Source organism: Takifugu rubripes, chromosome 12 (genome assembly GCF_901000725.2).
Source record: "Takifugu rubripes chromosome 12, fTakRub1.2, whole genome shotgun sequence".
Taxonomy (NCBI): Eukaryota; Metazoa; Chordata; class Actinopteri; order Tetraodontiformes; family Tetraodontidae; genus Takifugu; species Takifugu rubripes.
In genome coordinates this window covers 1,890,539-1,912,313 of record NC_042296.1, presented here as the reverse complement: position 1 = coordinate 1,912,313, position 21,775 = coordinate 1,890,539, and the positions used below count along the sequence as shown (strand labels likewise).

The window sequence follows — 21,775 nt, the reverse complement described above, 5'->3', positions numbered from 1 at the left end:
CCTACATGTGGTTCAAAATAACTGCCTTGTATGCCTAATAAGATTGAAGTGTATGTACCGGCTAGAGCTTTCTCATTGGTGTGCTCAGACAACAACACGTACCGTACATATAACAGAAGGTGGTGCGTGAGCCCATTGCATGCTTCGGTCTGTCGCTCTCATACACACACCCCTCCCTCCCTCTTCCCATCTTTCCCTTCCCTCCTTTCCTCTCAGTCACTGCACCATGTTGGATACCGAGAATTAAGGGAACCCAAGGACCAGAGCGTGTCACTGTAACATGGGAGCTAACGCGCTGTTGTTTAGCAACACAGCAGCCTGATTGAGCCGTCCGCTGAGGTCTTTTTAAGGCAAATTATATTCAAGGGACTGCTGGCTGGATTATTTTCGAAGGAGAAAAGACAAATTCAAATGGTAATGAAGGAAAAAAGGGACCACGTGAGAATCCCGTTGAGCTGAAGCATCCATTGCAACGTTAATTATCATGAGCTGCAAAGCGGTCAAAAGGGAGACGTACTAAGGACGGTGTGTATTGCCCTTTTCTTGTCTGCACATCAGGGGCTAACCTTGTGGTAAATAGATGGAGTGTCTGCGTATATGGGTCATTGTATCTCGGTGTTGTTGCATCTGCAAATACAGATTTGGGTCATTTATTACCGTTTGCCTTTTATTCTTCTGTAAAATGGGTTAAGTCTCCGCTTGACGAGCGGGCAAAATTCAGCTGTCTGGTTTGTGATTCTCTGCTGGCATATCTGACACACCCACCTGCCATCAAGTGTGCAGAGGGGCAGGGGGACCGGCTCTCCACATGTTGCTGCTGATTAATGGGATTCACAGCATCTTTGCTATCTCAACGCAGTGTTCCCCCTTGTGTGCAGCCCCCCGGGTGTGTGCATTTGCTTTGTCATGATGTTGTCAATGAAAACAGTTGTGTTGTGAGCTCGAGTTGCATTTATAGAATTATTCCACTTTGTCACATTTGTTGTGTTCTGACCTTTCTTCTTCTCTGCCTCCAGGTTACAGACGATATTCAGTCGCTTTGATGAAGCTGTGAACTCAGGCAACATGGCTCTCAGCCCGAGTCACGGTCAGTTAATCCCCATTTATTTGACACTTTCGTCAGGTTTTGCTGTCGTCCTTATCAGGTGTTTGCTGTACATTTGAATATTGTGTGTGCTTGCATGTGCAGGAGCGTGTGTCTGACTATATCTTATCTTTTTGTTGTGTTTGGTTTGTTGCCATAAGCCACTCTAAGAGGACCTAATGGGATTAACGGTTTAATCTTTGTGTGTGTGTGTGTGCACATGCACATACATTTGAATGATGCTGTAGATTTTCACGTGAGTAAAGATAAAGGTTGTTGCTTTTGAGTGGCCTCCTTTGGGATCTCCTGATGCCGTGGGATCAAATCTATAATCAGTTGATAATATCACACACAATTTATCGTTTCACAATTTTACTTTGGCATTAGAAGTCATAAAATATGCAAAAAGACAGTATAAAGTGCCATTTTAGGGGGTTTTTAGCCACACATTTGGTTAAAGATTGCTCTGTTTCTGTTCTTGATGACATTCCATCTGAAAACAACGGGTCATTTTGGTGGATGTTTACTTGTAACAAGTTAAACTATTGTGTCCAACATCAATGTTGCCCCCAGTGCAGCACCATTTGATTGAATTATGATCAGATCATTTAGTCAGACCTCACACAACAAGTTTTGAGAGGTTCAAGTGCAAAAAGAGCAGAAATGTATGACTTTATTGGCTGCCAGTCATGTGATGAATGTGTGCTTATTCAAGTGGATCTTTGTCCAAATTATCTGTCAGCTGTGTGGCTTTGAGCTGAGTTTGTGGTCTTTGACGTCTGTTATGTCTGTTGTTGTCTAGCAGCGCCTGTCACGGGCTGTTATTACCTTTAGGCTGAGATGGGGGCAGCAATTGTTTTTGTCTGCTCCGCTCTTATACAGTTTATTTGTAGAAGGATGCATGGGCCAAAATAAGTTGAAGGTTTTCAGCTTCTTTCCCGGGGACATGGAAAACGAAAGGTTGGATGGTACAAACCTTTTTGACCGTAGCTTCAACTTCTGAGTAAATGTGCCGTGATTGTGGCTGAAAGCTGGCTGCTGCCTCACAGCATTACCTTTGCTGCCACCTTAAGTGTACTTAAAAGCTTGTTTCCTACTTATTTCTCAGCAGCTGTGACATGTGACACGACGGTCAGCTAAATTAACCAAAAGTTGGGACCAGAAGGGCAACAATGTTAGTTTTTTCCAGACTATTTTGTTAATGATGTGATTTGTCAGCCCTACTTGAGAAATGAACAAACAATAAATGAGCAATTGGACAGTTAAAAGCATCTAATCTTTATTCGGTCTGCTTCATTAAATGGATCACCCCTCCTATAAACTGATTTAATTCTATTTTATGTGCAAAGCAATCTGACAGTGGTAGGACGGAGGTCAGCTTGTGTTTATCTTTGACTTTCTGAACGTGAACTTGAAGAAATTACTGAGAATTCATCCTCCTTCAAGCACATTCACACAAGTTCGCTCCTCGCTGCCCTTGTCCCACATCTCTGAGGCCAGCGCCTTTTGCTCTGAAGGGTTTTAGGCAGCTGTTGCTGAGCACAGAGGGAGGGCAGAGGAGGAAGCAGACAGAGATCTTTCATAGTAGGCGATTCAGAGCAGTGCCTATCACTGCCTCTCCGTGATTCATCATGACGGAGACAGTACGAGATGGAATAAATGGGAGAGGAAAGGAAAAGAAAACAAAGGATTAAGCAACGTCAGGAGCAACACCGCAGACAACAGGAAGTCTATTTTGGATTTTTGGACAGACCATTGTTTTAAAGTCCCTACGGGAGGTTTTTTCACCAATAATAATCTGTGACCATGAATTTTGGGGATGATGGTGACGGTAAGTGTGTCTCTGTGTTGTTAATCTTTTCTGGCTGTGGATGTTGGCACCCAGACAACAGGCCTGTTGGCATATGGTTTTGGGCGGAAATCAGATTAGACCCGAAGCACTTTCACCCCAAGTCCTCTGGCTCAGATTGAGGCTACATCGGTAAGTCTGGGGTCGCCTAAAATGTCAACACATTCATGTGTACCATACGGAATCATTGTTTGTGTTTCAACTTTTGAATAAATTCACACAAAAGAGGCATAAAATGTCAACCTCTGTGGATACCAGTTGCCTCACAGGCCGCTGGCTGCATCTTCTGGATGTTTTTAACACATTTCAACTGGAAATCTGACACATCGATTCTGCCTGAACGATAACTCTTGGAATTATGTCTCTTTATTTTGATGTCATCATTCAGCTTTTCTATTAGTGATGTTACAATTTACAAGTAGAAGTTTTTTTTTTTCTTTCTGGCGTTTGCTCATGCAAAGGAAATGCTGGTATTGTTGTCACGTTTGCTGATTAATGCTGACCGCTCCAGTCTCCAAATGCTTGTAACACATTTGTGCTCGCACAGACACACACACACACTCACACACGTGTGCACACAGTGTGAATATCAGCAACAGTCTTCATAGCTTTCATTGCCTGTCATTCGATGTTGACAGCAGAGACTGACACACAAACACATTCTCTCTCTCTCTTTCTCTCTGTGTGTGTCTCTCGCTCCCTCCCCCTATCTTTATCCATCCCTCCATCTCTCTGTCTTTCTCTCTCTCTGTCTCTCAGACATGTTAATTCTGCTTCAGTGCATCTTTATCTTTGCAAAGGAAACCATGACCCCTTTTCCAGACTAGGCCAGCTGCCATGGAAAAGATTTTCTTTGAATATTACAGTTTATCCCTAAATGATATCTGTTGTGTGTTTGTGCTTTTAAGGAGGGCTTTTCACTCCTCCAAGCTACCGTGGGAATGGAGTTTCTCTCTGCTGTTAGAGGATGCAGATGTAGATCTCCTGCTCCTCCTGTTTTGTTATGAGCTCATGCATTTTCACTGCAGACGCAAGTGTTTGCAGGAGGAGCTGCGGGTTTCATAGTTTGCTTCTCTCTAATGATGCACATACCTCTTCTGGTTTATATTGGAGTTGGTCCAGTCGAGCTTTTTAAGCAGCTTTTTCCCATTTTTTTTCTAACCAACGCTCGTTTCTCTTCTGAGGACTGTGGACTGTTGGAATACTTTAACATGTCGTCCTCTGCTTGAGGATTTGCAGATTTCCTGATATATGAGATTTCCAGTACAGCCTAAACACAGACTGTCTGTATAGAAATTATAATTCTTCCAAACATATCGGGTTATGCTCTTAATCCTATTAAGATTTTTAACTACAAAATATGTGGTGTGGTCAGTTGCAGCTCGGATGTGCCGTTTTCTTTTTAATTGTTTAAGTATTCCTGGCAAAGACATTCTCAGTTAAGTAATAATTGCAAAGACAACAACACATCCCAGCTACAACAGACAACACATATTTTACAGTTCAAAATGTTAATAGGTTAGAGCATACCATGGACTCTATTTGCTACATAGTGAATAATTTAAAATAATTATTTTTTGTGATTCTTAAAAATAAATTAAAGTTTCTCATCCAAACTCCAATCTTTGCATTAGGTGGTTAGCAGTACAATGGTGTACTTGTACACCCCCTTCCCCCAGTTCTGTCCAGAGTGCCCTCACATTAACCCAGTGGTCTTCTCCACTCTTCTTCCCTTCTTTTTTTAAATTGAAAATAGAGGGAGGCAGGGAACTCAGCCAGGAGTTACCATGGCAACATTGCCTAGTACATGGTGGAACAGAGATCTGTCTCTCAATGTGTGAGCGGATGTGCAACAGCCTTCATCGCTTTGGATGTGGCTGTTTTAGTAAGCCTATGTCTAAAGAAAATGTTGTTTACCCTTTATGTTGCATTATTTCAGGATTATTATTTGATTACAACAAATTCCAAAAGTCGTATGTGTCAAAACATTATTAATATGCCAATAGCATTTTAAATATTTGTTTGAAATTCTGTCCAAGTGCTTTTGGGAATAAAAGTGGGTGTAGGTGTGCAGATTGGATTTATGCAGCAGTTTTCCATGTTTGCTGCTCTATTCATTTGAGAAGCTGGTCACCATGGCAACAGCATGTGTGCTGTTTCTGTGCAAGGGACACCCCTCCACAGGAGACATTTGCTCCTGTGGGATCTGACTGGACACAAAAGCATGAGATGCAAATCATGCCAACACACCCGCCAATAATTATTAATCCCTGATTCGTGACCTAATTGCTAATGAACCTGTGGGCTTTGTTGAAAAGCAATTAACCACAATCGTGACTCCAAATCACCTCTGTGCTGTGAACCTTTACACTGAAATTAAACAGGAACTATCAGTTCAGTTAAACCAAACTGCTGTCAGGCTGTATAATAAATATGGTGACTTTAAAGAACGCTGCACAAACTATGGATTACTAACCATTCCTCCATGAAGAGTTAGTTTCCTACTGCATTGCTGGATTAAATTAGGCTAATATATTTTACAGAGCATGGTATAGTTGAGTTCCTCACTGGTTTTTAGACACCTTCAAATCCAGTCTCTTATTTACAAAGTCATAATGATCAATACTGGCAATACCAAACGTGCACATTGCAGATTCTGTGAAAATGTGGGAGGGTCAAGGGCTCAGATGGAGGGGTGTGGTTTGGTTGCCTTTACCCTTCCCCACACCCCTCCTTTGATCAGTGTTTTATAATCCTTTGTTCTTTAAAGTGATAATGCAGCGTTCCATTTGAAAATAAATCTTCCCTCGCAGGAAAGCAGCATGTGAGAGAATCTTCTAGGTTAAGTGGTTGGTACTCGAGTATGTGGGGGCAAGAAATAGGGAAGGAGATTATAAAAAGCAGGAGTGTGTTTGTTGTCCTTGGTAACGTTTAGGTTAGCAGGTCTGGCAGTGACACAGAGAAGCCCTGTTATTCTTTGTGTGTCTCTGTGTGCATGTGTATTCCTTTATCTTTCAACACACACACACAGATTCACAGAACTGCCTCCGCACTGGCTGCAACATGATGATGTCACCTCTCATATGATTGGCTGTAAGGCTGCTGAGGGAAGGAGGAGATGCTCTGAGAACGGGAGAGAGGGAGGGGTAAAAAAGAGAGAGATGGAGTGAGAGAAAATGCCGGCACCTCTGTGGGTGGAGGGTTTTTGTTAAGAGGAGTAAGCGACGTTTGTGCGTTTGCTTCTCAGCCTTAACTCCACTATGACGTGTGTGTGAGGTTGCGTGAATGTTTTGGGGCACGGCCTGAAGGAGAGGGGGGGGGGCCCAATACCACACCCTCCCAGAAGCATGAGGCGTCTTATCTGCCAGCGGATCTGTGACTGTGAGTTTACCTGGGTGTGTGTATGTCAGTGGCACGTTTGGTGTCTGGTATGTTTAGCAGTAAATTATCGACCAACCACTGTATTTGAACATATACAGTAGTTTCTACAATCACGCATAAGCACATAGTCGCCTGGTTTTTTTTGCATGTTTGTCAAAAGTATAAGCGGCATGAAATAAAGCGTGGGCTTTTGGCTTTTCAATGTCCAAGCAACAACATTCCTGCACAGAGTGTTGTGTGTTTGCACGTCGGCTGCAAGTGCCTTCACCTGGCGATGCCCAGTAAATGCTGCACCACCGCTGAAAGTGTGTCTCAAGTTTCAGCACGAGTCTCATTTCTGCATTCATGCAGCCTGATGGTTTGGGATAGAGATATGTCAGCTCCCTGTTACATGGACTCGTCCTCAGATGTTTGTCTCTATTTTGTCAAGTATGAGTTTGGTGTGTTTTGTCATTGTTGTTGTTGTGTCTCTGCTTCCCTTTCTCTTTAACTTGCCTCTTGCTTTTTCAAGCTCAGCAAGAAATCCTGTGAGATGCTTTAGATGAAAGTAGAGTTTTTTGTCCAAAAAAAAGTGCATTTTATGATTAGTTGCATTTATTTGAATATTATTGTGTGTTCTATTAAAATGACTTGCAGAATTGATTTGAGTACTTTGTAAAAAATAACCACTCTGAAGTGTGACCAATACCCACCACAGAAAAGAGGCGTTCCTAAGATGATTCTCCTCCCTCTCCCACTAGATCGCAGTTTTGAGGACGATGACAGTGTGGATGGGAATCGTTCTTCCTCAGCCCAGACCTTCAAGGTCCCAAAAGTTCCCAAGAAGCCTGCAGATTCCTCTGCGGCACGCCGGCCCAGTGCAACAAGTGGAAAGCTTGGTAAATACGGATTTGATCTCAGTCTCGACCAAATGAATTTACACATCTAAATGCTTGACAACAACAACCACTATTTGTGATCGGATTTCCCCAGTTACTTTGGAAGGTGATAAACTGGTAAAGTGGTTAGAAAGCCTGAATGCAGGAAGAGAGTAGCAGTTGACAAGTATTTTCTCAGGAGGATAAGATATTAAGTTGCACAGGGTGGAGATGACAAGGATAGCAGCTGGATATTATTGTGGACATGTTTATACCAGGTATCTATTGCTCTCTATGCCGTCCACTTGGAATCCTTCCGCTGACTCCCACATTTTCCTCTATTTTTCTTCATGACCAACAAACGGTTGTAAAGGGTGTGGTCTTCAGAGATTCCAGCCTCCAAAGAAATATGTCTGATGTATATTATGCCCAGGAATCCCACTGGAAACACATGCTGGTGTGTGTGTGTGTGTGTGTGTGCGCATTTATTAACACCCTGTTTTGTTTTTGTAGTGTCCAAGGAAAGTGCTGGGGCGGTGGATGAGGAGGACTTCATTAAGTCTTTTACAGATGTCCCCACTGTCCAGGTGCACTAAACATGATCTTAAAGATTGTATCAGCAACTCTGAGCAATAACACAATTGTTCACTTACACGACATTGGTCCTGACAAATGGTTGGCAGCTTGACCAATCAGAGGACCCCAGAAATTTACCAGTCCGTCTAGGCCACCGATTGTCCATGTAGGCCTAGAGAAAGATACACAAACTGATGTGAACCTACCAGAACACGTTGTTGTTCCAACCAACCAGAGGAGAGGAGCAGGGTTCTGTTGTGTTACTGCTCAGTGATACAACCTTTGCACACATTTTACATATTTATACTATGATGGCCGTCAAGGTCAGGCTTTCTGAGACATTTGTGATGACTCTGTTCCCCTTCTACCCCTGCAGATCTATTCCGCAAGGGATCTGGAAGACAACCTGAATAAGATCCGTGAGATCTGCTCTGATGACAAACATGACTGGGACCAGAGAGCGATTGCTGTCAGTAGATTCACTTTAAACGCATGAAACTTTTCTGTTTCTGTGGTTTTGATTGGTGATTGTTGCCATGTTTTTTGTCCCCCTATTATCACCTCCACAGCTGAAGAAGATTCGCTCACTCTTAGTTGCCGGTGCTCCCACCTACGACTGTTTCTACCAGCATTTACGACTCCTGGATGGAGCCTTCAAATTATCAGCTAAAGACCTGCGCTCACAAGTTGTCCGTGAGGCTTGCATTACTGTGGCGTGAGTGATTGCGTGTCATTTAGCTGTTCAAATAAATAATTCCAAGATGACCCTAAGCTGTAAAAACAAACACCAAAACTCATGTAAACACGATTTCTGTTTTCTTGTAGTTACATATCGACAATACTAGGGAATAAATTCGATCACGGAGCAGAAGCGATCGTGCCCGTATTGTTCAACCTCATCCCCAACTGTGCCAAAGTGATGGCCTCCTCTGGGGTGTCTGCCATCCGCATCATTATACGGGTATGCTTTCCAGCCGCAACCTTTGCAGTTTTAAATGTATGTTTTTCTAATTTATTTTATTCTTTTTGCCCTGTGTCTGCAGCACACTCATGTCCCTCGACTCATTCCCTTGATAACCAGTAACTGCACATCCAAATCTGTAGCCGTGAGAAGGTGAGGCTAACAAAAGCATATTTATTTAGACCTCTGAATAAAAGAGTTTTTGATTTGAATAATTTCAGTTGAAAATTAGGAATGCTCATGCAACTGTATATTTCCAGGCGCTGTTATGACTTCCTGGACCTTCTGCTACAGGAATGGCAAACCCACTCACTGGAGAGGTGAGAGTCGTTACCTGTAGATTTTAGACCAGATTTTATTTAAGGTTAACAAATCTGTTCACCACGTCCGTAGGCATACATCTGTTCTTGTTGAGAGCATCAAGAAGGGAATCCGAGATGCAGATTCAGAAGCTCGAATGGAAGCTCGCAAGTAAGATGCCCACAATCGAGCTGTGTTGTCTGTCTTTCATTCTTTTGTTTCTGCATTTGTTTCCTTACTGCTTGTGGTCTTCTTCAGAGCTTACTGGGGGCTGAGGAACCACTTTCCATCAGAGGCCGATGCTCTTTACAACTCGCTGGAATCCTCTTACCAAAGGACCCTTCAGTCCTGCCTGAAGAGCTCCGGCAGTGTGGCTTCACTTCCACAGAGCGACCGCTCCTCTTCCTCTTCTCAAGAGAGCCTCAAGTAAATATATTCAACAAATCTCCTTTAGTTTGTTCCTCTTAGACCTCAAAAGTTACATGGTGAGAACCAATTCAGTAATTCTTTTAGTGATGTTTCATCTGTGGATTTTCAGTCCTCGTTTCATTACTTTTGTGTACTTTGATAAAATCTCAGTTTCTGTGAATGTTTTTCTCTTTTTATCATCATAAGGTAAAGTTCAGCCTGAGCAATGTCACTGTCTGAAACTTGACTTAAAAATTCCTGAAGGATCTCTCAGGAAATTGTTTCGTTTTTTGCTTGCTGCCGTCTGACCCTTGTGTCCTCCTTTCTTTAGTCGGCCTCTAACCTCTAAATGGTCAGCAGCTCCTGGCAGAGGTGAGTCAGCAACAACACAAACTCACCATCTTTCTTGTGATTTTGTGCGACGTTGCGGTCGTTAAAACCCAGACAACGCGAAAGGTCGGCTTGTCTAGAACCATTTCCCCTCATTTTCATCTACACGTGCCTCGTCAATTCTGTAAAGCAATCCTGTTAAGTTTCCAATTTCTTTTTTAAAAATTTCCCCCATGTATGCGCATCTGTACAGTTGCTTTTGAAGTTCTGTATCAGTATCAGTATTGTGTTTGGTGCCTGCATGTTGTTTTGTGATGTGTGTATATATACCCCATTATCACCTTCCATCCCCCCCCCCCCCCCTCCTGTCCTGTCAGTCCCTGCAAGCTCAAAGGGTAGAGTGTCAGCGACCTCCCTGCAGCGTTCCCGTAGTGATGTGGATGTAAATGCAGCCGCTGTCGCTAAGCATCGATACGTTGGACAGACCAGGGCAGCAGGGCATCTGCCCCCTGGCTCCTATTCCTCACTGGGTAAGGGCCCCGCCAGGTGAAATGAATGACTTATAAGATGCGGACATCAGTCGGCAGGATATCAGCGGTTCGTCAGCTCAGATGGCCTCATGTTCGTCACATGTGGGACATTTAGTAACGGCTTCCGCTCAATGAAAGCTCTTCACACCTCTAGAACAGTGTCCAAGGATAAAACTACAATAAACACATGATACTCTTGCTTGGGCTGGCCTTTCTCCTTCCATCTACTGTTCCCTCCTTCCTTCTCACTGTCAGAATGCAAGCATGAGCATTTTCTATGTATGCATGTTCTATATGTGAAACTCATTCTCCATGTTGATTAGCCTGCTCCAGTGACTGATGGATCAGTGTCATTCCTCAAGACAAATGCTTAGTAATTATTACACGCTGTGTTACTTTCCTTGTCATTTGTATCTTTCTTCCCTTTTGTACTTAAATTTCATTTTTCGTATTGGGTCTACCTCTCCTTTGATGTCTTTCCTTAAATCATCATTTATGTCAACCTTTTCCCTGTGTTTCTTCCCTCTCCTTTGTTCTCTCTCTTTGCAACTAAAGATGATGCCTCTGATAAAATAGATGGTAAGATCATCTTGTTCTGCTTAAATGCTATAACATCCCTCTGCTTTTCTTTTCTTCTTTTCCTTCACTTTACCCTGTCCTCCATTCCATGTGAGCTTTATAGCTGCGCTCTGGGGCCAGAGCGCCCCCTGCTGCCATACTCATTTTTTACTCATCTATATGATTCTGTTTGTAGCATCCATTCAATCGGTTGAAAATTTTGAGTTCATATTCTCTATTTTTTATTCAAAAAAACTAACTGGATACAACTATATTAAAATGTATGGTTAAAAGTGTGTTGTTTAACTGAGGAGTGAATCTTAAAATGAATTTTAAAGATGAAAATACAGTTTAAAGACACTTTTCTGCAGAATGACTATTTGGTAGTTCAGTAGCAACATGGTGGTTGTGACTATATGCTGCAAAATTCTGAAAACAGTGATGATTTGAAAAACAAATCCATATTTTAACATTTCCATAACTCATTTATTAATGTACATACTTCATGTAATATAATAGAACAGAAACCTTGGTAAAGTATATTGGTTTGTCCTTTGGCTCCCAGGGATCCAGTGTTATTGTAGGGATACCATATGTAATGTGCTGGTTACAACCTGCTCCTTCTTTCTTTATCTGTAGGGACCAGGTCAGATGATGGTAAGAGTATGGTGGTTCAATAGATGTGTGTGGGCATGTTTAGAGATGTTCTGCAGTTGTTGCTTGCACAGGAACCACCTGAAATCAATAAATTTGCTCATTTGCTTCCACAAATTCCAAGTCACACTTGGAATTTAGTTGCCTGGTTATTATTTTAGGATGTGTTTTTAGCTAAGCAGCTTCTAGCATTGATAGCTGTCATAAGTACTCTGCTTGATTCCGTGTATTTCTAATTTGTTATTCAACCTCTTCTTTCCCCTCCCACTGCTAAAATGCAGGCCGTGTACGTACCAAACAGCCTTTGTCCACTCCCAGCGGTATGACCAGCCAGGGTGACTCACGGGGACGCAGCCGCACTAAGATTGTCTCCCAGTCTCAACGTAAGTATCACCCCCCCCCCCCCTCCCTCCTCTTGGCGCACACAGCCTAAATGAACTTGCTTTGAAACAATGTCTCACTCTGTCATAATCCCATATATGGCATCAGAAACAGGTGAACTGTTGGGAACCTGCTGCAGTTTCTTGTGCTTTTTGCTCCCTGGAGTTCAATTATTTGTTGCCACCACGGGGACAATAAGCTCCATGTGAATTTGTTTGTGCCTTCAGGTTCCGATGAATCCGATTGCACACCAGGTACTCTTATTTGTATGTCAGAGTGAGTGTGCCTATCTCTGTGCCACAGTGGGGAATTTTTGACCCACCTGCTACCGCTGTCATTCCAATCACAGTGTTTTGTGTAAAAGGGAAGCGTGAGTGTGTGTCTTACAGCATGCTGTGTCTCATCACTGGATATGGTTTGGTGGGCAGTTTATAGTTGCCACGGTCGCCGATCTCTGGCTTTCATTTATTTTGTCATTTAAATTCCTTTAGAACACAAAGTATTGCGTGCTTTCCAAAAGACCAATTTGCATCAGAGCTTACAAGTGGAAACACTTTTGATCAGTATTGTGGAGAGAATTTTGACCCCTGTCTGTCACCAATGACCCAGATCTCGTGCCAAGGCCACTGAGTATCTGTGGCGCTTTAGAAACCCACTAATCAGATCAGAAAGTTGGATGAATTAAAGAACTGAATCGATCCCAAAATCAGTAGGTATGCAGCTGAAGAGAGACTTAGAAAGATGTCTGTGTGTTAAAGTGTGTATGGATATGTTTGAGCATACAGTATTAACTTTTGAGCCATTTTACTTTCCTCATGGTGAACAGGCTTTGTCTCATACATGTGCCGGCTTTCCCAACATGCACTGCTTCTCCCAGGCTATCATTTGTAGTCTGTGTTTTCAGTAGTTGTTTTCTCTTTTCAATAATCAATTTCTTTGATTAAAGTGCTTAAGGTTTGCCTTCATTCTTGATGTGGACCACCAGGATGTGCTCCCATAATGCGTTGTCTGACTCCATGATGCCCCCAGTTTTGTTTTGTTTTTTTTGCACTGATACCCATAATTCATCTTGGTTTAATCTGCTGTTCCTTCCCCCCCTCGCTTCTGCTCCCCCTTTCTCCCAACCATTGGGCTTAATCGCTCAGGATCTCAGTCTGCTACCCCTGTCGGTGGTAAGATTATAACACTACTTCTTTTTAAATGTCCTCCTTATCTCCTTTATTTCCCTGCCTCTTTTGTCCTGACTTCTTCCTCCTTCACTTGCATTTAAAAAGTTCACTCGCTGTCTGGCTCAGGAGCGCTGAGATTTTTAATCTCAGGCTGGTTTAAAATGCACCACTTTTGGAATCGGGATTGCACACTAAGGTGTCGAAATTTGAATACCAAATTTCCACTTCATATATTTCTGTTTATTTCATCTCTCCTCTTAGGATTGGGTATTAGATATAATGTGCTTAGATTGTTTGTGTGGCTTTAGTTGAGCTTTTGTGAGTCACGAACACCAAGGGTTTCCCATCACTGTGTGCGTGGTTTTTATTCTGTAATTGGTTCATTTTCATTTGGTGATCCCTGGAGTTCCCCCACTTGTCTGCATATGCATATTTAAGCACCACAGAGTAGCTCCTCAACTGTTCTCCTTATGGCGATGGATTGTTGCTGTAGAGTAAGACACACGGGCTTTAATTAATTTGTTATGATGGAATTTGTTATGCAGAGGAAATGTAGTTATCTGTTAATCTACTTATATAGTGTCGTAGTTTTAATTGTTGAGTTGAGATAAATATTCGATGCGATTTTAGCAATATAGATACACTACAAAGCTCTGAATTTTCATTCCCTGCTTTGTTTGATCTTTATAGCTGGCAGTCGAAGTGGCTCCCCCGGGCGTGTTCTGACCAGCACGGCGCTGAGCACCATGAGCTCAGGACCCCACAGGGTGTTGGCTGGATCCAGTACAGATGGACGCAGACGAAGCCGCATTCCCCGGAGCCAGGGCTGTTCCAGAGATTCTTCCCCTACCCGTCTGTCCGTCGGTACGTTCGGGAAGTCTTAGTGTTTAAACATAATTGATGGTATTTCTATTAAATCTTTGTATGAAGACCTGACCTCATTCAAAGTGTGCAAAATACTTTTAGGAGGATAAGAATGACATTTTGTTAAACATCTGAATGTTTATGTTTGTGTACAGATTATTGTTGTTGCTGATTTTGGTGGTGATTTTGCTCTTATTGATTAACCGAGCTTCAAGGCACTCGGGCCAGGCTTAATATCTTTCTTGTCAGGACAAATTCCAGAAGCACCCAACTTGTGTAAATACATGGTTTTTATTCTTGCTCCCTCTTGACCTTGTCCTCTGTCTCTCCTTCCCTTCCTGCCCCCACTGTCCACGTTGACTAGCTCCTTCCAGCATTAGTTCCATATACAATGGAGCAAGCAGAGGAGGTAAGGCCCGGAACCCTGAACAGACCATCCGCCATTCCCCAACTAATTCTAATTATTCTCATCTTGAATCATCCCTCAGTCTGTACCCCCCATTACACTGTGATCCATCATCTAATGTTGATCCAGTCTCCAATCCCTCTAACCCGTCTGGTTCAATGCTTTGGTGGTGGTGATGGATCCCAGTGATCAGCTATACCCCAGCATTGTGATTATACCACTCACTAACCTGTTGCCAGCAATTAATTTCACGCAGGGGCAACAAGGCCTCACCAGAGCTTTGTGTAACTTCATTGGTCGGCTGATTAACTGTGGCTGAGCACGTGCATAAAGGTGCTAAACGGATACCGTGAACACTAATTTTGATCGTGATGCAACTACGTGGAATCGCAGCCCGTCCCTTCAGCCTCTGCTTCCCTTGCTAAATTCTTCCCATGTCACTTGCGTTAATAATCTTTTATTTCTGCGTGTTGATCACCGGAGTGAATGTGACTTTGTGTCATTTAAATGTGGCTCAAACTGTCCTGTGCCTCTTTGGGTTCATCTCACCTTGGGTTCAAATGAGTTTACCCTCAAAAATTAGACTGATTTGCAATCATCCTTTTTGTCTATATCATGATAATAAATAAAATCCTTCATAGCAATATGACCTAAATCTATTTTTCTCTTTTGAATTGATCATTGCAATCGACCATTCAATCATTTCGGTTCCATTGGAGGAGTATGTTGAGATGTTCCCAGAGTTGACTGGTGTTCCGTCAGTTTGTATCTTCTGTCATATGTTTGTGTTTTTTTCCACGTACCTTCCCATTTTTCCTTGTCACCACTCACCTTTTGTCTTTTTCACTGTCTTATTCTCCCCCTTTTGTCCATTTTGTTCTTACACCACTGCTCTTCCTTCCGGTTTTTCCTTCCTCCTTATCTCTGCGGTGTCGCTGTGTTGTAACCCGGGCGGCGTTAGCTCGGGGCAGTCGTATTCCACGTCCCAGTATGAGTCAGGGCTGCAGCAGAGAAGCCAGCAGGGAGAGCAGCAGGGACACCAGCCCCGTCCGCTCCTTCACACCGCTGGGTGAGTAGCAGTAGCGGACTGGACGCCAAGGAGAGCTTACAAGAATAGATGAAGGCTTTTGTTTTAATTGAATCATTAAATCGTTCCCAATCAAACAGGCTAAAGGTCTTTAGAATTAGGGAGAATCTTGCATGCTTCTTTATTTACTTCAAACTCTTTGATTAGTCTTCTGAGTGTGTTATTTGCATGTGTGAGGGAGTGTTAAACTCTGTGTGTGTGTTTGTGTGTGTGTGTTTTTCCAATTTTGATTGCAGCGGCGCGGAGCTACTCTCGCTCCACTGGAGCTCTCCACACACCTGACACTTTTGGGGCTGCAGGTGAAGGCTGAGTACACGTGTTTCTCTGTACTTCACCCACCCACTCTGCCTCAATTTCTGTTGACTCTTCTTCATTATTTAGCAGCCATGCGTCTCCTTGTTGATTAATTGTCTTTTTTTTTTGTTCATCAACGTCCAGACTGTTTATTTTCCCTTTGTTTTTAACTTTTTCTGCTCCAGGATGTCAAATCTTCCAGTGGAATCGCATGTTTCCGCCTTTTCAGTTGCCAGTTGACAACCATTCTGTCAGCTTCACTGATGCCAGTTTTTTTTCCTTTGAGCTCTGTCCCGTCTATATAGGGACATTGGCTCCCTTTCCTGTTTTCTGTTGATCATTCTTTCTCCCCCAGTGGCACCTGCAATGTCACCTAACGAGTCATCACGTTGACTTACATGTTTTTTCATGGGAACTGTTCTGTTAACCTGTTCAATTTGAGTATGTGACAGAGGATGATGAATTGGATCAACAGTGGGGGTAAAAAAAAACTAGGAAAGACACCCCTGAGCATTTTTCATCTCAAATCGCCACTCTTTCTTTGTGAACAACTGCAGGATCGGGCTTTGGTATCAGTCAGTCCAGTCGTCTTTCCTCTTCGGTCAGTGCAATGAGGGTCCTCAACACTGGGTCGGATGTTGAAGAGGCTCTCGCTGATGCCTTGGTATGAAAATCCTTCCCAACAACATCACATTAACAAGAAAACACATGGCAAGCTGTCACTTTGTGCAACTCACTCTTCAAGGAGTGTGTACCTGCATGTGTGTTTGTGTGTGTGTGTGGTAACTAATCCCTGGTTCTACCTTTGTTTAATGCTGTCAGCTGTTGGGAGACATGCGATCCAAGGTCAGAGTCTTCTCCTGCTTCATACCTGCATGCTGTGTGTGTGTGTGTTGTACTTGCTACATACTGAGTACCACATTCTGCATTCCACTAGCAAAGTGATGACATTTTTGGGAAGTGGGGACATTTTAGCTGGTTTTCACAACTTCAAAGGACTGTTTGAGGGTTAAGGCCCGGCTTTAATGTTGAGGTTAGAATTGCGTTTAGGTTAGGCTCAGAGGGTTGCAGCTGGGCATTATACCCACTGAAGTCCTCACAAAGATAGAAGTGTGCGCAATTAGCTGCTAGCTGTGTCCTGCATTTTCTAATGATATTTGATTTATCTACACATGGTTACATTGATGTTTTGTGTTCCCACCCATCCTTAGAGGAAGCCAGGGCGGCGACGGTACGAAAACTACGGCATGTACTCTGACGATGATGCTAACAGTGACGCTTCCAGCGCCTGTTCCGAGAGATCCTACAGCTCCAGGAATGGAGGAGCCATTCCCACATACATGAGACAGACTGAGGATGTAGCTGAGGTTGGTGAACACAGCAGTAAAACACAAAATGTTACAGGCAGAACATTGAAATCAGAAAATACTGAGTGACAATTCTAAACATATTACTCTACTATTTGTATGTATATGTGAGGTGTCAGGCTAGACAAACATAACTAATTTATTTTACCTCTGCAGATAATTCAGAGTAATTCAGAAAGACTGCAATAAATAATTAACCACTGAAAAAAATCTTATATTGGGTTAGAGTTTTTTAGTTTTAATTGTGATAACTAATTGGCTTTGAAAGTCTTTTAACTTCAAAATTACGGTAAAAATTTATTAAATCCTTGATTTCTATTTGGCAATAATCTTCTGGTTCCTGTCTTCTTTCAGGTTTTAAACCGTTGTGCCAGTGCCAACTGGTCAGAGAGGAAGGAGGGGCTGTTGGGCCTGCAGGCCCTGCTAAAGAACCAGCGCACTCTCAGGTCGGCCACCGGACGCTCAGATGTTCTTCTGAGGCGGTCGCACACTTTTTCTAATCAAACTGCAAATTTGTTGTTGCTCTGCAGTCGGGTTGAATTGAAGAGATTGTGTGAAATCTTCACCCGGATGTTTGCCGATCCTCACAGTAAGGTACGAGTGCATGTGACACGTATCCACACGCACAGACACGCGCACTCGTGGGCATCATCATTTCATATAGAATCCTTTTTCATCAGACCCCCCCCCCCCCCCCCCCCCCCCTTCCCAAAAAAAAATACATCCATCCCTTCCAAAATTCTACTGGATTCTGCCAAAGAGAGACAGATTATCCACACTTTTTACAAATTTTTACAGTCCGGGGGGCAGGAGAATAATTTAAAGAGGAGAAGAGCCGGCCATGATGTGCGCACACAGATATACCCACTAATATAAGGCATGCAGAGTGTGCCACACCTACTTCTAATGGCATGCCACACCTGAGTGTGTGTGTGTGTGTGTGTGAGAGCTCACTGTTTGTCGCTGGGTTGTTCGCTGTTGAGCAGCCAGTTCACTGCCACTCGTCCTCTTTCCCTCTTTGCAACCTGAAGCACCACTGACTGCACACACTGACATGTATGCAGAGTTCCAAAGGCTGCCAGATCTTCTCTATGATTAACTGGCTGTATTTCATCCTCTTTAACACCCCCACTTCTTTGGCATTCCTCGAGTGTCCACGGCCTCACACGTGTCGTAAGGTGTGTGAGAGCTCCCCCCCCGCCTTACTTTTCAAACTGTGACCTTTGATGATTTGATGAATTGCAGCGAGACTCCGGCAGGGTGTATGGCACAGCAGAATCCGGTATAAGCTCAGCCTCCTTCAAGGTATTGCATCTCACCTTGGTTCCTGTCATCTTTGCAATCTACACCACTCCCACTTTTCATCTCCCATGTCTTTCCACTTCTTTTTTTTCCAGTTTTTAGGTCTTTTCTGTTTTGCACAAAAAAGATACCACATTATCTCAAAAATGTCTGTGTGATTCTGTTTTTGTAAAAAGGTCAACATTGTGAGTAAAAACTCACACTGACAGCAGTGAGATATCCCCCCCCCCCACCAGGATACTAACGGATGTCTCTCTTTCTCTCCCCCCATGCTCCCTCACTCTGGGAACTCTCTGTAGAGAGTAAGTTTAGCCAATGCTACTGTGTGTTTGGATATTTGCTTCATTAATCTAATTAGGTTCACGGTCCTGATGACGATGCGTCACTCGCACACTAACTACCTCACGCAACTGAACGCTCTTGTGTTATTGGCAATGTTTTATTTTTTTGCTGCTGTGGTAATGGATTTAACTGTCTCAGCCTGACTGACTTCTATTATTATTAATCATTTTAGTGGTTTCAAGGTTTTCATTTGAAACTTTGATGTCAGTAAATACTAACATCCCATAATTACTCTTGAGTTCTTAAGCTAAGTACCCTTTAAGTACAGATCCTTCTTGCATGCCTTGTATCGGGGCTATCCAGACCCAGTCCTCGTGGTCCCTGTTCCATTCGGGTTTTTCATCCTACCAGGCAGAAAATGCTTTCAGCAGGGAAGTGGAATCCCAGGTAAAAGCATCGTCTACCCTGTAGGACTGAAGCCTCGGCTGGATTGTTGCCCTTGAGGACCGGGTCTGGACATCCCCCCTGTCTTAAATTCTACATCAGGAAACCATTTTCTCTTGTGCATTTAGGTCTTCAGTATGTTCCTGGAGACGCTGGTGGATTTCATCCAGGTCCATAAGGAGGATCTTCAGGACTGGCTATTCGTTCTGCTGACACAGCTGCTGAAGAAGATGGGCGCTGACCTGCTGGGCTCAGTACAAGCTAAAGTTCAGAAAGCTCTGGATGTCACACGGTTAGTATCAAACTTGTTAAGCTTTTTATTTCATCTGGGGGAACACAAGACTATGCATACAAGAATATGTTGAAAAGTGTCCTCGGGATGGTTCTTGACATTCATTTCTGCTCGCATCTAGAAATTTACAGGAATATCCTGACACAAAAACTCTTAAGCATTTACTCTGACGTTTTTCTCTCTCGTTTTTCAAACAAAAAACGTTGGCATTGAAATAGATAAATGTACTACAGGAAGTTATATTTATTCCTGACATGTTTGTGTGGGGACTGAAAGTCTTCTTTTTGTGCATTTGCAGAGAGTCTTTCCCCAATGATCTGCAGTTTACTATTCTTATGAGGTTCACAGTAGACCAGACCCAGACACCAAATCTCAAGGTAAAGTGTTTGTGTGTGCGCATTCGTGTGCATGTTCTATGTATGAGTGTGTGTGCTCGCGTGCGTGTGTGTTCTATTTATGAGTGGGTGTGTCTGTGTACTCCAGTGTGTGTGGGTGTGTGTGAGTGTAGATCTGAATAAGCAACATGAGGCTGGAAGCTCAGGGACAGTGTCACTGCTACTACCTGCCTGCACGTACTCGCCACCTAATTTCCCATCAATCCTGGGCTGTGATTGGATAGTGGTTAGATTGCTTCCTTGCTCTGCTACACTGGTTATTTCTTTCAAAATGTACTCCTCTCACTGCTCATCTGTCCTTTCATGCACTCCCATTGTTCTCCCATCTGCACCTGCTCAATGTTTCTCAAGTTGACATATTTAAGTCACCTTTTTTATTTTCCCTTGAGAATGACACTGTCTTTAGCACCACTGTTGTTGATTTATACAGTATTTATGCCCATTGGCTGTTTACTAAAAATCAACATTACTCTCCATTATTTAGCATCTCCAATGGTGAAACACGAAACAGTACTTTGATGGGTGTATGTTGATTTAACTCGGCATTACATCAGCCGAAGTAAAAATGTATATTTCATCCAAGAATAATGGAAATAACTAAATTGCCCCCCCCTACGTTGTGCTTCAGCATCCTCCCCGCTTTCTTTTGTCTTCCCGACCCTCTCCCTTTCCTGTCTGTTTACCATAAAATGACACGGTGCCTCTCCTCTTTCTCTCTGAAGCCTGTTCGGAGCTCGTGTTGTGGCAGGGGAGGGTCCGGGGTTAAATTGTTCCCCCCGAGAGCGCGGCGCCGTGCCTGCTCTCTAGACGAGCAGGCCGCAGCCTGGAGCCAGTCCTCCCAGGTCAGTGCGCTCCGGGGGGAGCAATTTTGTGGCGCGGACAATGGTGCTTAGTAAGTTGAAGGAAGATCTGGTGGTTAGGTGCAACTAGAGAAGAAGGAAGACGAAAAGTCATCAGGGGACTGAAAATTCGGGGCAGAAGCCTGCAGTGAATGTTTGAACTTTTTTTGGTCCTATCTATCTTTTTTTCGGTTTGTTTTCACAAAGCATGATCACACTCTGGTCTTTTCTCTTTTATTCATCATTTGATTTTCAGACCTGCAGAGGATTGACAATCAGCTGTTTGTTCCTTGAATGCTTTTAATAACTTTCTAATGTGTCTGCATTCTTTTTGTTTTCCCATTTTGTTATTCAAATTATTATCAAATATATTTTCCAGGTGAAAATTGACCGTGCATACAATCAATTAAATTTCAGCATCTTAATCGAGTTTTTCTGTATCTAACCTGTAGGTGAAGGTGGCCATTCTTCGGTATATCGAAACACTGACATTACAGATGGAAGCCCCAGACTTTGTGAATTCCAGTGAGACGAGGCTGGCAGTTTCACGCATCATCACCTGGACGACCGAGCCCAAGAGCTCCGATGTCAGAAAGGTGCCAGCACAATCTAACGTTACATGGCTGAGAAAGACCTCGAAGCTTTCACCCAGCAGTTGAACAAATCCCTCTTATTCACCTATGCACAACATCAAAGTAGAAAGATGTATAAAGAGAAGGATTTTTCATCTGTTTACAGGCAGCACAGTCGGTGCTCATCTCATTGTTTCAGCTCAACACGCCTGAGTTTAGCATGTTGTTGGCAGCTCTTCCAAAAACCTTTCAAGATGGAGCTACAAAACTGCTTCAGAATCACCTAAAGAACACCGGCAGCGTGGCACAGGTAACACATGCTCGTACACTGAGGAACATGCATTTCATGTGAGTGCCACACTGTAGTTTGCACTCCATCCCTCTGATTACAGGCACCCGTGGGCAGTCCTTTAACACGCCACACTCCTAGATCACCAGCCAGCTGGTCCAGCCCAGTGACCTCCCCTACCAATACCTCCCAGAACACCCCATCACCAAGGTAACACATAACTGGACCAATAGACCTTTACCCTCTACTTCAAAATACCTTCAACAGGAAAAGCCCTCGAACAATCATTTATATTAATATGGAA

At 43.2% G+C, this 21,775-nt stretch overlaps 1 protein-coding gene across 35 annotated transcripts in view; it reads left to right on the top strand.

Annotated features, from left to right (window-relative positions):
• Positions 1-21,775, top strand: part of clasp2 (cytoplasmic linker associated protein 2) — a 34,688-nt gene that overhangs the window by 9,140 nt on the left and 3,773 nt on the right. The window contains exons 1-34 of one of the 35 annotated variants that reach the window (XM_029845329.1): positions 218-525; positions 1,017-1,087; positions 7,055-7,192; positions 7,685-7,758; positions 8,124-8,216; positions 8,317-8,462; positions 8,573-8,708; positions 8,791-8,861; positions 8,969-9,028; positions 9,102-9,179; positions 9,267-9,434; positions 9,748-9,788; positions 10,124-10,276; positions 10,832-10,855; positions 11,474-11,491; positions 11,770-11,871; positions 12,097-12,123; positions 13,015-13,041; positions 13,729-13,902; positions 14,267-14,311; positions 15,270-15,377; positions 15,632-15,694; positions 16,247-16,353; positions 16,512-16,535; positions 16,901-17,056; positions 17,411-17,502; positions 17,587-17,650; positions 18,302-18,361; positions 18,658-18,660; positions 19,213-19,376; positions 19,675-19,753; positions 21,063-21,206; positions 21,349-21,492; positions 21,575-21,681. In XM_029845329.1, coding sequence (XP_029701189.1) covers positions 1,066-1,087; positions 7,055-7,192; positions 7,685-7,758; positions 8,124-8,216; positions 8,317-8,462; positions 8,573-8,708; positions 8,791-8,861; positions 8,969-9,028; positions 9,102-9,179; positions 9,267-9,434; positions 9,748-9,788; positions 10,124-10,276; positions 10,832-10,855; positions 11,474-11,491; positions 11,770-11,871; positions 12,097-12,123; positions 13,015-13,041; positions 13,729-13,902; positions 14,267-14,311; positions 15,270-15,377; positions 15,632-15,694; positions 16,247-16,353; positions 16,512-16,535; positions 16,901-17,056; positions 17,411-17,502; positions 17,587-17,650; positions 18,302-18,361; positions 18,658-18,660; positions 19,213-19,376; positions 19,675-19,753; positions 21,063-21,206; positions 21,349-21,492; positions 21,575-21,681 — 2,912 coding nt within the window. In that variant the 5' untranslated portion in view covers positions 218-525; positions 1,017-1,065. Of the gene's footprint in view, positions 1-217; positions 526-1,016; positions 1,088-2,607; positions 2,916-5,703; positions 6,315-7,054; positions 7,193-7,684; positions 7,759-8,123; positions 8,217-8,316; positions 8,463-8,572; positions 8,709-8,790; positions 8,862-8,968; positions 9,029-9,101; positions 9,180-9,266; positions 9,435-9,747; positions 9,789-10,123; positions 10,277-10,831; positions 10,856-11,473; positions 11,492-11,769; positions 11,872-12,096; positions 12,124-13,014; positions 13,042-13,728; positions 13,903-14,266; positions 14,312-15,269; positions 15,378-15,631; positions 15,695-16,246; positions 16,354-16,511; positions 16,536-16,900; positions 17,057-17,410; positions 17,503-17,586; positions 17,651-18,301; positions 18,362-18,657; positions 18,661-19,212; positions 19,377-19,674; positions 19,754-21,062; positions 21,207-21,348; positions 21,493-21,574; positions 21,682-21,775 lie in introns of those variants that run through there. The other 34 variants (XM_029845299.1, XM_029845328.1, XM_029845327.1 and 31 more) reach the window with 34 other exon arrangements.